This window comes from Amblyomma mixtum, chromosome 10 (assembly GCF_055824585.1).
Source record: "Amblyomma mixtum isolate Tamu chromosome 10, ASM5582458v1, whole genome shotgun sequence".
In the NCBI taxonomy this organism is placed as follows: domain Eukaryota; kingdom Metazoa; phylum Arthropoda; class Arachnida; order Ixodida; family Ixodidae; genus Amblyomma; species Amblyomma mixtum.
In genome coordinates, this window is record NC_143021.1 from 27,941,270 (window position 1) to 27,958,449 (window position 17,180).

At 46.4% G+C, this 17,180-nt stretch overlaps 1 protein-coding gene across 1 annotated transcript in view; it reads left to right on the forward strand.

The window, feature by feature from the left end:
• Positions 1-7,459: 7,459 nt before the first annotated feature.
• The window catches only part of LOC149325454 (calcium-activated chloride channel regulator 1-like), a 34,499-nt gene continuing 24,778 nt past the window's right edge, over positions 7,460-17,180 (forward strand). The window contains exons 1-3 of the mRNA XM_089564292.1: positions 7,460-7,482; positions 8,969-9,122; positions 12,740-13,088. Of these exons, the coding sequence (XP_089420418.1) occupies positions 7,460-7,482; positions 8,969-9,122; positions 12,740-13,088 (526 nt within the window). The remainder of the gene's footprint in view (positions 7,483-8,968; positions 9,123-12,739; positions 13,089-17,180) is intronic.

Consider the following 17,180-nt stretch of genomic DNA (forward strand, 5'->3'; position numbering starts at 1 on the left):
TCATCTCGGACCTTGAAGCCATTCAAAATCGCGCCGCCCGTTTCATTACATCGCAGTACTCAAGAAATGCCAGCGTAACATTACTAAAACGATCCCTCGGACTTCAAACGCTAGCAACTCGCCGTGTTATTTCCCGTCTATGCCTCTTTCACTCTTTCTTTTATCGCTCACCAAGACATTTATTGCTGCAGCCACCCCCACGTACGTCATCCCGCCTAAACCAGAGTAACCCAATCGCACGCATTAAAACCCGCACCTCCGCAACGAGCAGTTCATTTTTTCCCGACGCCATAGTGCTCTGGAATGGCCTTCCCGAGAACATAATAACATGCTCCGATCGTCACCTTTTTCGCAAGAAACTGGCTAATCACTTCTCATAAACATCATTCATACTTCGACACCGAAGCGCCAACTGTTCCTTGTTTTGTTTTTCTTTGTTTATTCCTTGCTTTTAGCTTGTATATTATTACTCTTTTTGTACACTGTACATTTTTCCCCCTTTCTTTTTTGTATTCTCTGCCACTGCCCTCCAACCTATATGTACGGCCCCTCCCCCCTTATGTAATGCCTTCGGGCCATTAATGGACAAATAAATGAAATGAAATGGAATGAAGCGGGGCATCCAACCTATGCACAGTGTAGAGCGTGAGTGCGCGGAAGGGCGTACGCTGCCGCTGCTGCCAAAGTCACTGCTTTTGCATCACAGCGAATGTACATCATAAATGAAGCTCAAAAGTGTAGCAGGACTGGTTAATGGGATCCAGCATGGTTGGTGGTTTCTGATAACCTACAGCTGGGAGTAGTCACTCTCTCAGGCCACATGTAATGAGAAGTGCAGGAAACAAATAATATACCAGCGGTCCCTTCGGCTAAGCTTCGGTAACAAGACCTGTGCCTTAGGAAGGCACACGGGTATTAGAGGACTGTAAGTCCACATTTTTCCCTATTGTTCGTGCTCCACGACATCGTACTCAGCGCCTGAGGAGCTTTGGTATGAAAAAAGCTGTACGACCTCCGGTTCCATATTCTAGGATGTGAGCAACCGCTGCTTTGACCACCTCTAAAGCACCAGTGCAGTGCCTCTTCTGCACCTCTAGTAGCATCCTCAAACCAAACACTGTACGAAGTAGTTGCGAGGGAACACGCGGTGATTTCTTTTCTATATTCACATAATGCAATGACTCTGAGAACAAATTTCAGGCGAGGACTGTATTACAGCTTTTTTAATAGACAACTAACAGTGGTTGGAGATCTTTGGAACCCAGGAAAGAAATGACAGCATGGACGATGTCTGGCATCGAGCTCCGAAGGCAAGATTCAGCGATGGCAGTAGACTGGGCACAGGAGACGGTGCTGTTAGCAGAGCACGAATACCGATTCCCTTGACGCCGGTTGGACGCGCCGCAGGTTGTATAAACACTCTGACACAGAACTCGTGAAACGCTGCCGCCGGCTACGCTCTCGGAAAAAGAGCATGAACACCTGGAGGCTCGGGTAATGGACAGAATGCAGTGATGTCCACTAAGTTACCTTACAGAGGGTAAATTGGCGGTGATTCGGGCGTTGAGATTTCAAAATATTTAACACCACCTAAAATCAAATTCACATCGAAAAATTTTCTTACCTGGCGAAGAGAAATAGCTCTGGTTATCGAATGCTTAATTTTTTTAATATTTTCTTGGAACACTTCATTTTTAACAGTGCGAGTTGCAGGCAGCCTATAACTACTTTTTCCAAAGGAATGAAGCCGAATTTTTTTTTAAACAAATCTCAACCCTGGCAGATTTGGTCCTAAATTACGAAAAACAAAGTTGTGAGCGCTCGTTTTTTTTTTGTTGTCTTTAGCAAAGCAGCACATTTAGACATTTGTTCAGAAAAAAAAATTGCCGATCATTATATTACTTCCTAATGCGAAATTTGAGCCCAGCTCGTCATCTGTTAAAGCTGTTCGATAAATTGAGTCAAAGAATTTGAGCAATTAATGTACGCACAATTACAGACCAGTTATTTTTCGCACATATTCCTTCAAGAAACACTGCACTAGTAGTTCTTGACTGTCATGAAGGAAGCTTTGTGGTCGGAGAAATAAATGGATATATGCTCGACTTGCTGCAACAATGCCTGGTTCTCAAAGACTAGGTCTGCGCAAGTATTTCGTGAGGTTGCTGTGGGAGCCGTTACGAGCCAGAGGAACGGGATGTTCTCCCGCATAAGTGGTAAGAAATGTGGAGGTCTTATGCAGAAGGCGGCGCTCGTTCGCGACGACGCTGACATAATGCGCTGCCGGTCTGTTCATTTGGTGTCCCTCTCTAGGTTCGCACGGTGTACATATATTATGGAGTTTCTGGCAAAGGACATGGTTAATTGGAGAGACATGGGAGAGGCCTTTGCCCTGCACTGGGCGTAGTCAGGCTGATGATGATGAATGTGATGAAATATTACCTCGAAAGAAATCTGGCACCACCGTCTATGCGAGTTTCTTTAAGAGCACTGTATCATCTGCAGTAATCCCAGGAAGACCGATTTTCTTACTTGCCTTGGCTAGCGTTAGCTCTAAAACGTTATTACGACTTCAGAAATGTAAATCTAAAAACATTTTGAAAGGAAACGTACTTTTAATGAAAATGTCCTTTAATACCTGTTGCCTGTACAGTGCAAACTGTACTGTACAGTGTACAGTACAGTTTACAGTGTACAGTGCAGTGTACAGTGCAAGAGCAGTGACTGTACAGTGTACAGTGCAAGAGCAGGTATGTGCAAACGAGTAGCGAATTAGCGCGTGGTTAGCAAGGGCTTTCTCATCATGCCGCCAAACATAGCTTCCGTCGAAACGAATTTATTGGGTTTAACAGACACATTTTTTAGAGCAAATGGTCTTGCACAAAAATGTTAACGCTTAAAATAGACCATTTTAAGAGATTTAGTTTTGCCATTCAAAAAAATAGAAAGGTTTCATTGGTGCCCTCTGGTACTGCCGTTTCGCGCTTTATGTTCGCGCCATGGAAAAGTATCTGAAAGCCTCATCCTTGCATCAGGAACGTGTTTTTTGCGTGCAGTGTGCCACCTCTCACCAAGTACTTGCACTGCACTTACGGATTTCGCGAAGAGAAGCATGAATCAGGACGCCTTAACCTGCCCTGCTGCAAGTAAGTGACGGCCGTGTTCATGCTAGCAGGTGCCACGTGTCAGTATTTCCCTGAATCAATTCATGAACTGAAAGCAGCTCCTGCATGCAATGCTTGGCCACCGCCTGACTTCGAAATGAAGTTAATGCAATATTCGACGAGTAATCTTAACATGAATGGCACTTAATGAAGCGCTTTGTGCTTCTAAAAGGCAAGAGTCTACAAAACTCGTTCGAGAAATGTGCAGAGTGGTCACAGTAGCAGGCTGTTCCTTTTTAAGCACACAAAAAAACTTGGTCTTTTTCTTTCACCTTCTACCCTCGCACGAGGGCTCTTAGGGGTATTGTAAATAAATAAATAATAAAAATAATGCACATGTTCCTTCTAAACAGGCCCAGTTTGCTGCGTAAATGGCTGCAAGCTACGGGACAAACGGACATCTCTCCCAGCAGGCCACCTACACTGCCTTGAGCTCACTTCGAGTGAAATGCCTGCAGCAGGAAATTCTATGGAAAACATTGTCGTCAGTCGCGAGTCGAATAAACTGTCGGCATAGCTGAATAACTACACAATCAAAAAGCATAAAAAAAACATCACAGAAAACGAAATTGAATTACTGTGAAATCCGATGTGTAGAACGTCAACATGCCCATCCGAAGTGGAGTTTACGCGACATGCCGAGAGTGTTCCTGGTGGATTTAATGCGGGACCACCAGCTTTCCCACTGGTTAATATCTAAAAACTCAATGATCTGCTCCGCTTGCACTGTGCTGCTTTCGCCCACTGCGAATATTTTCCTGCGCTGTATTTCGGCAGTCCCATTCCCTCTAGAGAAAGTATACTGACTCTATATGCGGAAAGTGAGGTTGTTCGAAGAGAAGAATCGCAGATAGAAACGCACACAGATCCGGACGCCGGTTACTGGAGAGTGCAAGTGCATTGCGTCACAAAATCATGTAACGTGTGGAGCGCCACCATGAAGTTAAACGCGTGACCACGCCGCCGCATTTGCGCAGTTCGGGGCATGATGATGACGGAACTTGCTAACGGCAGACCTACTCGTAACAGGCCCTTAAAAGCGAAAGCAAGAATTACAAAGGATGGCAGTAACAAAATCTAAATGATATGTAACGTTTCTATGGTGACATGTTACAGGACAATAACCTATTCACATAGTTAGGAGTAGTTTTCTAAATATTTATTTTAGTAGTAAGTAGGCCCCAGTTCGTCAAACTAAACAACAGATGAAGTTCGGATGCAGGTTGCAGTAAACAATAATTTTCACTTCCGCTCCTTGTGTTACATCAATCACCTTTGTTTCAACGTCCCCATCAGGGGCGTAGCCAGGGCGGGGAGGGGGGGGAGGGGTGGTTCAGAATACTCCCTGAAATTTTTTGAGCGTGGCACCCTCTCTCCTTTCCGCCTTTTTTTCGCGAAAGCCATTTACACACCGCATGAATATAATAAAATGTAAATAGGAAAACAAGAAGAGTCTCGGTTTGTTGAAATATGGTTCCTGTTGTAAAAACAAGATCGCGCCAGTAAGCTGAAGGTGTCGCTGCGTTTCCGTTTGCATGCCCAGGCAAAATATTGTAGATAGGCACGAAATTTTGTACGAGCCTTTTTGTTTGAAAAAGAAATGAAAAAGAAATGAGAAAGAAAAGATTCTTTACGAATCAGGGCCTTGATGCACTCGTATTTCCATGTAGATATTGAGTGAACGAAACAATTCACCCTTCGGCTTTATTAAAGCAGAAAAATGGCTAAGATATTAAATGGGCGGCTCTCTTTCTTTTTGATATTTAACCGACAGCGTATAACAGCACCTGAAAAATATTTCTTTCTACGCCACTGGTCCCCGTCTTGTTGTTTCCACCTGCAATTGCGGAGCAGAAAACGACGACGAAGTTCCTTTCTTTGACGAGAAAGAAGATCGAACGGTGTCTGCCTCACACGAAGACCCACGGCTGGAATGATGACGCTTAGGTATGTGCGCTGCAATTGCTCTCTACAATCTCATTCTTCCGCCTGTCGCAGAGAAGGTTTTTGTTCGTCTTTTGATTCAAGCAAATTTTTTGACCGGCGAGAGAAAAAACACATGTGAGCAAACGTAAGGTGGGAGGCCCCCCGAGGGCGTACCCTGAGTCCAGGCCCCATATGCAGTAGATATTTGGGTGGACCGAGCGATCGGGTCACGGTGGTCGTCCCGGGCTGCGCTAGACAGGTTGGATTCATACTGCGACGGGAAGGGGTTTACTATGGGAGGTAGCGATAGATAATTTTTACATGCCTATGTTGAATGGTAGGGGGTTTCATGTCCGCCGCAGAAAGTGGAATTTGCAGGATAGTGTGTGGGCTAAAATATGCGCGCCTAAGTCAAGATGGGGTACAGCGCACGTTAAAGATCCCCAGGTGTTCGAAATTATTCCGGAGACCTTCACTGGGGCACCTCATTCTCTCTTTCTTCTTTCACTCCCGCCTTCCTCCCTTCTCTAACGGCGCTGTTGAGGTGTCCGCCGAGATAAGTGAGACAGATACTCCGCCATTTCCTTTCCTCATAAACCAATTTACCAGTTTACCCATTTTTAAAATGCACATTAGACTTTATTTGGCGCCAAGAGGCCGCCTCCTCTCAACAGAGTGATCAAGCTCGAAAATGCTTTCCTGAGATGAATACTGCGCTATTGCCAAAAACTTCGCCCCGGGTGCAGTTTGGAGAAGGTCTTATTCGTAATCACTGCTACGAAGTAGTTTCTCACAACGACAATCCTCATGCCACATGCGTCCAATTAGGCGGTATTCGACAGCGTCCTCCACCGTTCCCGTGTCCGTGAGCGCTGCCTTACTGGAGCACTTCCTGTTCGTCTCCGCAGTCTTCCATCTACGGGACCTTATCATTTCACTGCGGGGATGTAGAGAAGTTCAATTGGGGCGGCACGGCCCCTGGTCTGTCAAACTCTATCATTATGTGTTAGTTGCCCACCGGTGACAGTTTACCTTGATTATGTCAATTGCGCTTATGCCAAGGGGCTGGTCTTGCTTCCGGTTCCAGAGCAGAGTGGTCATCGCAGTGATGGAAGCAAGCATGTGGTGCACCGCACCGTTTTAGCGAACGAGGACCAGAGATTTTTTTTTCACCGAACATATCGGCTGCCATTCCTGTGCCCATACTTGACTTATGCGTAGTGGCGCATTCTTCAAATAATAAAAAAAACTACCCCCGACATTTAAGCCTTTGTGCCCGGCATGTCGCGTACGAGAACGTAGCTTTCGAAGCATTGCGCCTTGCTAGTCTTCGCGAAAACACACGGTGTCCACCTGTCGCTGCCGGTCATATTCGCGCAGAGAGAACAGCTAACGCAAAGCTTACGCACTTTCCACCGTACTTCGTATTTGTATTTTATTTTTATTGTTTTTGCTATTCTATGCGCCTAGCTATTTTCGTAGGAAGGGGAAGGGGGAGTGGACACGGAGGCCGGGAGACGGCCGTCGCTGTCCGCTCCTGCAAGAAGCAGTGGTTATCGACGGCGGGGCCGAGTGTGCAGCGCCTCCTTGTTCGCTGTAACCGAGTTGTGCAGCCACAGGTGTTTAGTATAGGCCTGTATCTGAGGCGCAGTGTCAATGCTCTAATATATATTATGACGGTATTATCACCCTATAGACCGATCAGTTTACAGTGCATTACATATACTGTATTTACTAAGATAATCACTGACAGAGTCACGACAACCTTACAGTCCAATCAACCAAATGAACAAGCAGGCTTTCTTAAAGGAAGAGCACCTAACAATAGGCCATATTCACACCAATCAGGCGACAGAGAAATGTGGAGAATGTAACCAACCCCTACATGTACTCTTCATTGATTACAAGAAAGCACTTTACATAGTCGAAAATTCGGCACTGATGCAGGTATTGAGGAATAAGTGTGTAGAAGAGCTTTATGTAGAAATGCTAGAAGGTATCTATAACGACTGCACAGCTACCGTAGCCCTCCATAAAGTCACCAATAAAATCATAATAAAGAAGGATATGAGGCAAGGTGACAGGATCTCGCCAATGCAATTCGCCGCCTGTTTACAGGAGCTATTCAGAGGCCTGTATTTGGAGCAGTTTTGAAGAGAGTTAATGAGGAATGCCTTAGTAATCTGCGACTAACTTATGGTATTGCCCTGCTACGTCACTCAGGAGGTGAACTGCAAAGCCTGTCAATGAGTTTGACAGGCACAGCAGAACGGTGAATTTAAGAATTAGTATTGGGAAAACCAAAGCAAGGTTCAACAAGCCTCGAAAGGGAACAGCGGTTTACGATTGGTAGCGAATTGCTGGAAGTGATGAGGGAATGCATCTACTTTAGGTAGGTAGTGATCGCAGATCCAGATCACGAGCGTGAAATAACAAGAAAAAAAATGGAATGAAACAAATTAGTAGGTTAATTCAGATCATGAATACCAACTTACCAATATCCAATATATCCTATATATATTCTATAGAAGCAGAAACGTGGAGGATAATGAAAGGGTTGAACTTAAGTCAACGACGACGCAGCATGCTCTAGAAAAGAAAATTATAAGTGTAACATTACGAGACAGAAAAGCAGGAGGGTGGATGAGGGGATGAACGCTGGTTAATGACATCCTAGTCGAAATCAGGAGAAATAAATGTGCTTGGGCAGGGCATGTAATGCAAAGGCAAGATAACCGCTGGTCCTTAACGGAAACAGAGTGGATTCCAAGAGAAGGAAAGCGTAGCTTTCGGTAGAAAGCTCCTGGGGCGGACGAGATTAAGAAGTCTGCGGGGCCAGGGTGGCCGCAATGAGCGCAGGACAGGGTTAATTGGAGCTGTGTGCGAATGCTTTGCTCTACAATGGGCGTAGTAGGGCTGATGATGATGACCAATCTCGCTCGTAACAATTAGTGCTCGTTTTAGTTGCGGCCGTTATAAGGTGGCTCGAGTGTGCATGCGGAGATTGCATGCTGGTGACAGTTGCAATCAGAGAGAAAAGAAGGCAGCTATCAACCCTTTTTTTGTCAGCAGTCTCTCAGTGCTGATGGAACGTTCCCAATGTTGACCAGTAAAGGTTCCCAATGTTCACCGGTTGGACCCGTTAATCCTAAGTTCCTTTGGGTTATCTGGGAGAATGCCAATGTAAAGATAAAGACAAGATACAAAAGAGAAGATAGTGTTCCAAGCTGAACAAATCTATCTAGAGAAATGAATGAATTGGTCAAGCACACTAGGAATTTTATCAAACTCTAAAAACGCATTTGCCCTGTAGCAGTGAAAGCTGAGCACTTAGGCTTCTTGTCACCAATTGGAGAAACAATACAAGCTTGCCAAGCTCCATCTCCGTAGTGAGCGAAGTGTGCTTGGTCGGCAGGCATGAGCTTGCATTTGTCGTTTGAGCTTTCAGACAACACAGTATAGTTGTCCGCTCCGTGGTAAACCGGCGCATCCGCACTTGTCGAGCCGCGAAGCAAGATCATTGGCTTAGCACAACGCAGTAAGCTCAAGTTTTCTATGTTGCGCTCGTGACTGTATCCATCACTAAGGAAGCGCCCGTAAGTAACGACATCCAATCTTTCTGTTCACTCTGTTTTAAACATGATAACCACTTGACCTCACAAGCTGTGCTGGACTTTATTATGTATGAATTTCAGTACCCCTGTTAGCTGTGCTCATGTTCACAAGCATAAACACTGAACAGTTGCTGTATATGAATTTAAGCCGGAAGAAGAAATTTCGATGTGTATATATTATGTACCTTGTTTGTCTTAAGCTGACATGCTGCAAGCATTGCTCCATATCTGCGCTGACACGACTTGGCTGTCTGCGTCTTCCAGGTTTCTATTGCCGCTGTATGCTCTGCAGACAGCTGTGACACCTGCCGCCGTTCTCTCACTGACAATGGACAAACCAGATGGCGGGTACAGGGAAGTGGTAGTCGACATAGACGACTCTGTCGATCCTGACCATGCTGTCGTCGAGGCCATCAAGGTAAATTGTTTTACGCGGGTGCGAAGCCTTCGGGAAGGCGATCGCTTTAGTGCATTTTGTTTTTGTTTTCTGATAGAGAAATCAGTCCAGCGCGGCGGAAAGAAAAGCTGAAGTTCAGCAACAATACTGACATTCTTCAACTGCGGGAACTATGCCCTTCTTGCCAGTGCTCAGCAAATTTAGATTTCTTCCTTTTTAAGCGCAACATTATTGCTTGTCTAGTGAGTAATTGGTAAATCTTTGGTTTGGTTTAGGGTGTTTAGTGTTCCAAAGCGACTCAGGTTGTGAGAGAAGCCATAGTTTAGGGATCCAGGTAATTTCTACCATCTCGGGCGCTAAATCTTTGAGCTTCTCTGCATCGCGCTGCAATACAGCACCGAGAAAACAGAAAAGATGAAGACGAAACGAATACGTGTACCATAAACGCAGCTTGGCAGCCGCGTTGGAGTTCGCTTCTTATCCTACTTTTTCTCTTGGTGAAGTACTTGAATTTTCAACAAAGTGAGTGTTTTTTTTTTTGTTTTTTGACGCCAGTGTGTGCGGTGTGTTCTTGTTTGTCTCAAAACGATGCAGTATTTTTACCGACGTCAGTCGAAGTCAGCTTACATTATGATATACTTCAAAGGCCGATAACGATGCACGACAACTTAAGGCGAAAGCGTTTAATGGCTCATACTCGCGGTGTCCGTCCGTGCGCTGGAATCGTGCCAACTGTGGCCTCTCCTCTGCGCAGTGGCGCAAACACCCCCCCCCCCCCCCCCCGCCGCCTTTAGTAACCTGCGCGCTGGTTGGGGGCTCACCTGTGCATAGGAACCGTGACGTCACACAGTAGCGGTAGAACGAGGGCGCGCGCGTCGGCGGTGGCAGCTGCACTGCCGCTCCTTCGCCAGCCGTCTCGTTGCAGTCGAGTGAGTAAGACTCATGGCTCGGAAGCGGCCCACAGTCCTTCGTTTACTACAAGCACCTTTGGGTAATTCAAAGTGATATCGGCGAAGACTGTGGCCATTCCACTGGGGCGCCATGTACTATCAGCGTCAAATGAAATGCGAACAAAACACCTGAAACGCGAGCACAAAAAATCAAGCATATTAGAGGCTGGAGGTGAAATACAGGCGTGGCCTATTAACATTTCAGATGAGCGGTCTTTTCGGCTTCGATGGGAAAATCAACTGCTCATGTATTTTGCCTCCCTAGCATAATATCTACGAGTTGGTGTGTTCGCGTTTCAATTGGCTTGTTCGCGTTTCAATTGACGCTGATAGTACGACATGCTATATGCAGTGGGTTGACCCCAAGGCTTTCGCCAAGCACACTTTAGAATTTCCAAAGTGTCTTCGGCAAAATTTTTCTAGAACAACGGGCACAACCGTTTTTTAGTCTCTTTGTATCTCGTGCTGCTCGCAACGTTGCATAATGAATGATGCTGTGGTGTGCATATGCAGCCCTACTCCCGGCTGGAATATTCGTACAAGCCGTGATCGGCTGGTATGAGTAATTATTGGGCTCACCCTCTGTTGTTTTCGCCACCACCGGCGTCGGATAAAATGTGCTGTGCGTTTTGATCTACAGTTTCCGGTGCAAGGTCGCACACTGGCTTCATTCCTGAGAACTGCCTAGTGCGCAGGCTTAGTAGCAATGACGTTCGGCTGCCGAGTTCAAGGACGCGAAATCTGGGGTGCAGATGTGGCATGTCGATCTATGTTAAATTCCAAACTGCCTATGTCGTTTGCGACATTAGTGTAGATTAAAGAGCACACGGAGCCGAAATTTAATATCGAATACTCAACTATGCCATCTCTAGCTGCAAACATACAGCTTTTTTATGTTAATTCCCGCTTTAATACGTACCACACGACACCGTATCGTATGGCACGCCAAACCATTGCCAAACCAAACCATACCCTATTTTACCATACCATACCATACCACACCACACCACACCACACCACACCACACCACACCACACCACACCACACCACACCACACCACACCACACCACACCACACCACACCACACCACACCACACCGCACCGCACCGCACCGCACCGCACCGCACCACACCACACCACACCACACCACACCACACCACACCACACCACACCACACCACACCACACCATACCATACCATACCATACCATACCATACCATACCATACCATACCATAGCACACCACACCACACCATAAAATACAATTCATAACTGTCGGAAAACAGCTAAAAATGGCGAATTCAGCAGATTGATGTTTGCGCACACATTTCAATAAAGCTTCCCGTTGTACTATAGCGACCCGAGTTGTAGGGCTGTTTAAAAAAATGTACAGAGTCCATCTAAAGTTGCTTTGTTCAGATGGCATCTCACGCACACGCATACGCGTGCACTCGTTGTTATATTACAAAACTACAAAAGGAGATTGGAAACAAACGAAAGAGTCCGGCGCCTTGGTTGATCGCGCCGCGAAACTGGTCGTTGAACCTGGTTCCCTTCGCGTTTACAGCAATTAGTGCGTCCCATGTGCGAGGAGAAGTCAGAAAATTAGTGATGGTTTTCTGTGCCGCCTTTGCTTTCCCCAATGCACCTGCCGTCTAAGGACACTGTCAAAGAGACAATCTCAATGCGCATTGAATAACCGCCATTGAAACTGTTGAGGTGCATCCAAATGCCCTGGTGCCACAAGGCTAACTTAAATAATGATTCAGAAATCTGCATGTAGTGCGACAAATAGCTGCAGACAATTCACAGTATCTAAATTATATTAGATAAATATAAGCTTCCTAAGTTATGCAGAGCGAAATAAATTGTACGGAACATTAAATAACGTAAATATGGCGTACCTAAATAACTACTAAATCTGCTGTAAATAAGCTGTTCCAGAATATCTATTGAATAACCTAGTGCAAGTTCGCATGCAGGAATGGCAGGGCGCACCGCTGCGCACTTCGTTTGAGCAACGTTCATTTCTCGCCGCCGAAGCTGCCACAGATCAGTCAGCGTCTCTGACATGTTAACAGCTACTATCGTTGGAACTGTTGTGTGGCACTTCTCGTTCTCGGCAATTCGAGCAAATCCCAAAACTATCTAATAAATAGTAAAGGTCTGATATATCTTTTTTTCTATATCACCTCTGTTCTTTGAAGCGGTTCATATCTAAACCAAATAAAAATAATTTAGTATGTGGTTTAACGTCGTGAAACGATGCGTGGGTTTTGAGAAACGCCGTAGTGGAGAGATGTGTATCGGTTTATACCACCCAGGGTTATTAAATGCGCTCTGACATCCCATGACACGCGGGTGCTTTCGCATTTTGCCTCCGTCTATATACGGCCTCACAAATACGAAATACGTGCCTGAAAAAATACGAAACACGTGCCTTGAAATCCGGCTCCATCGATGCGCTCGCAATGACAGCGGTGAAACGTACGCAAACGACACCGCCGACTGGCGAGTCTGCTTTACTTATCCTCGGTAATTATATTTTTCTAAACACTTGATGCTCTCTGTTTCGAACGAACACGTTTCGGAAATCGTACTTTCATTATGTACAGCATATTGCGGGCGTCTCTGTGGTCTCTTGAGGCGGCGGCACTACGTTGACGACGGGCAACGACTTCTCTCGCAGGAATTGTTTCGGAAAGCCTCTGTGCTACTCAACAAAGCGTCGCGGGGACGCGTACACTTCAAGAGCGTCATCCTGGCGCTGCCCGGGAGCTGGTCACGCGACAACGTGTCACAGCCGGCTGAGGAGGCACACACCGCTTACCACGAATATGTCCACTCTTCCGTTGACGTTCGCGTGTTGGGAGCAGCAGCAGAGGAACGAAGCGGGCTGAGACCCTTGCCGGACGGTGCTCCACCCGGACCCCGGGCTCTGCATTCCGGTCACTGCGGAAGTCCTGGCCGCGGCGTCCTTGTGTCCGCCAGGTGGCTTCTCAAGGCCACCGCTGGCGAAGATGAGATGCGACTCGCGGGTGAGCACCTGGTTGAAGGACGAGCGATTAGAACATATAGCGAGATCGGTAACCGCATAGCGCCCTCTATATGGAAACTACCGCAGATAAAGAACTACATAATCTCTCTGTGTGTGCCGCGTCTGGGTTCGCGGCATCGAATTCCCCATGAGATTTTTTTCTGGCCACCGCTGAGCAGCGTCGGAGGGCATGAGTCACGGACTCTACCGCTCTGGGTAGGGGAGGCGGACAGGGGTGGCTTTCGAGAATACGGGAAAGGTTGAACCCCCCCAGGAGCGCATATGTCAGGTCGCATCCAATTGTGCCGTTCTTGCCGAGAGGTGGAAGCACGCGGGCGGTGACGGGCCATCATAATCCGCGTCGCGTCGCGTGGCTTTTGTGTCATGTCTGTGGCGCCGGTGCTCTGCTTAAAGCGTGGGGTGTGGCGGCGCTCCTTGATGGCGTTGAGGCGCGGTCGACAATACATTGCCCCGCTAGCTGCAGACATGAAGAATGACTTGTAAAAGGGCAGAAAACTGAGCTAGTTAGTATACGTTCATTATGAAAAATACAGGCGCTAACAAACAACGACACTGAGGAGACACAGCGCTTACTCACAAGTATACAAGAATTTTTAGTCAGAAGCTCCTATATATACAACTAAAACAAACTCAGAGTAGTCGCACGCCACATGTCACCGATGTGCAGGCAAAGTATAACACACAGTTTTCACTCGCTCTTTCAAAAACTTATCTCCCTACTATACAATCCAACTAAAGGGACACTAACATACGTATGCCCCGTTTCTGCGATATGATAGGCTTCAACTATCTCCCGCGTTACACGATCTCGGTGATGAAAAAGAGCAGATGTTTTGGAAAACAGGTGAGAACATTTCTTCTTGCGCTTGCTGGAGTTACGACAATGAAGAACAATATTGTTTGAAGTGTAGCCTTTTTCCATATCTCCGGCATTCTTCATCAGCCGCACATTCAAACATCGGCCACTTAGGCCTAAGTACACTTCTGAGCACGACAGGGGGATTTTGTACACTCTGCCCAGTTTGCACGCGACGTACCGTAGACAGCAGCACGGCGACAGCACGGCGATGCGGACTACTTATGCCAACCGTTTCTTCATTGTGCAGATTTTTGCATTCCTGGCATCTTCTGGATACGCCGCCTTCAACGAAAGCACCGTCCTGTTCGCGCCTTATCACGAGCCTTGGATTCCAGTGGAAACGTGCCACAGCACAGAGCAAGACAGTCTAATCTACAGCGCTGCGGCTTTAAAGATCCCGCCAACTACCTTCACATCATCGACTACAGTGACGTCATCCCTGCCCGACGATATAAACCAAGCGTCGCCACAGGGACCCTTCAGTGGGCTCGGAGACAGCACGGCGATGCGGACTACTTATGCCAACCGTTTCTTCATTGTGCAGATTTTTGCATTCCTGGCATCTTCTGGATACGCCGCCTTCAACGAAAGCACCGTCCTGTTCGCGCCTTATCACGAGCCTTGGATTCCAGTGGAAACGTGCCACAGCACAGAGCAAGACAGTCTAATCTACAGCGCTGCGGCTTTAAAGATCCCGCCAACTACCTTCACATCATCGACTACAGTGACGTCATCCCTGCCCGACGATATAAACCAAGCGTCGCCACAGGGACCCTTCGTGGGCTCGGAGACAGCACGGCGATGCGGACTACTTATGCCAACCGTTTCTTCATTGTGCAGGTCAGTTGCTATCCGTCTCTCTATAGCAAGAAAACCGGAGATCGTTGCCTTTTGCTGTTTCCGAGCCCAGAAGTGCTTATTTCTGTGATATCTGAGTGTGCTGATGTCGTGAAAGTGTTATTACTAATTGCTGGTGATGTAGAACTAAATCCTGGCCCTGGCCCTGGTACGAGGGCTAATACACAAAGCATGGATCTAGAAGAAATATCAAAGCTGCTTCGCGACGTACACTCAAGAACTGTCGCGGTGCAAAACAGCCAAGAGCTACTTCAAGCTTCAGTTACTGAAATTAGCAATAAGCAAGATAGCTTAGGTCAAAAACTGACAGAAGTTGTCGACCGGCTAACATGCCTGGAAGAAAAGGTGTCTGTTATCGACACTCTGCAAACTGATATGCTGGCGACACAAGAAAATATTGAAACCCTCCAGCAGGAATGTGCTAACTTACACGCACGCCTAGATGACGCCGAAGATAGATCCAGGCGCAATAATCTAATCTTTTATAACATACCTGAAGTGCCCCAAGAAAGCCCATCGGACGCTGAACAAAAGTTAATTTCAGTACTCTCCGAATTACCAGCCTTTTCTTCTTTAAGCTCCGATGACATTGAGCGTGCACATCGGCTCGGACGTGCCGGAGAGAATTCTTGCAGGCCCATTATCGCCAAGTTTGTTCATTCCAAGACTAAGGATCTAATTCTGTCCAATCGAGACACGATAAAAAAGAACAAGGTTTCTGTCGGCGAAGACTTCTGTCCCTCAACTAGGCTAGCTAGAAAAACGCTTTTACAATTTGCCAAGACTCGCAGCACGTCATACCAGTTAAAGTATAAAAGGCTCCACATGAACGGGAAGTGCTACACCTACAACCCTACCACGAAAACCGTCATTGAATCTCAACTAAACAAGGCTGTGACCACCCAGAAACCTGTCACTGACCTTGCGCTATCCTCTAGCCCTTCTCCCAGTGGCGTCATCCAACCTTCTAGTTTATCACCTTAGCGGTCACAGAGGGGTCGTGGACCTTTTAATGAGCTTTCTGTTGTGTATACTAATATTCGAAGTGTCCTGAAAAACCGTGAACAGTTAAGTTCATTTATTGATTCTTGTGCAGCCCACGTAGTAGTACTAACAGAAACATGGCTCTCAAGCAAAATACGCGACCATGAAATTTTAGAATGTAACAAACGCTACAACTTTTACCGTAATGATAGAAATTGCCGGCCAGGTGGCGGAGTACTAATTGCCGTAGACCATAACATATCCTCATGCGCAATACATGTGACAAGCAATCTAGAAATAACGTGGGTTTTATTAAACATAAAAGGCAGGAAGATCACAGTCGGTGTATGTTATCGTCCACCACCCAGAGACCTCGAATTCATTAACAACCTACACGATGTCATTAATCTAATCTGTGTTCGGTATCCTGGTTCTCCTATTTTTCTTTTGGGTGATTTTAATTACCCTAATATCTCCTGGGGCGTGGATGGCCCCAGTAGTCTTCCTACTGATTCAGAATCTAAATCTTTTATTAACTTGTGCTCAACGTTCAATTTTTCTCAAATCGTCACACTGCCTACAAGATGCACTAGTCATTCTGAAAACACTCTTGACCTTATCTTAACTACATGCCCTGAATCAATTTCAAACCTCAGCATTCTTCCAGGACTTAGCGACCACTCACTCCTTGAATTTACGCTCGGATTCCCTGCCCCCCGAGCAGGAAAAAAAATGAAGATTGTTAGGAATTACAGCCGAGGAAATTACGACGAAATTAATCGTGCATTATCTTCTTTTTGTGACGAATTTTTGAGAAATTTTGAACATCGCAGCCTACAATTAAACTGGGACTTGTACAAAACCAAAACAGCCGAGCTCATCAACAAGCACATCCCCATACGAGTAATTAAGTGCACCAAATCACCATGGTATAATAAAGCTCTCGGAAGACTAGCCAATAAAAAGAAGCGTTTATACCGCCTAGCTAAAACCTCAAAACTATCAGAGCGATGGCAAGCCTATCGCACCGCGAATGCTAGTTACAGTCGCGCTTTACGGGAATCCAAACGCTATTTCTTTCAACACACCCTCCCCAATCTGCTACGTTCAAATCCTCGACAGTTCTGGCGAACAGTAAAAGGCCCTGAAAGCGATAGGATGATTATTAACTCCAGTGATGGTCTACCGTTAACAGATGAACAATGTGCCTCTACATTCAACGATTTTTTTGCAGCATCGTTCTCTAGTCATGCAGACGTCCCTAAACCTCTGTTCGACATACCTCCGCTATCGCCAATGCCTCCCATCACAGTTAATCCAGCTGGTGTCGAAAAGATTATTGATTGCCTGAAGCTCTCTTCTGCTTCTGGT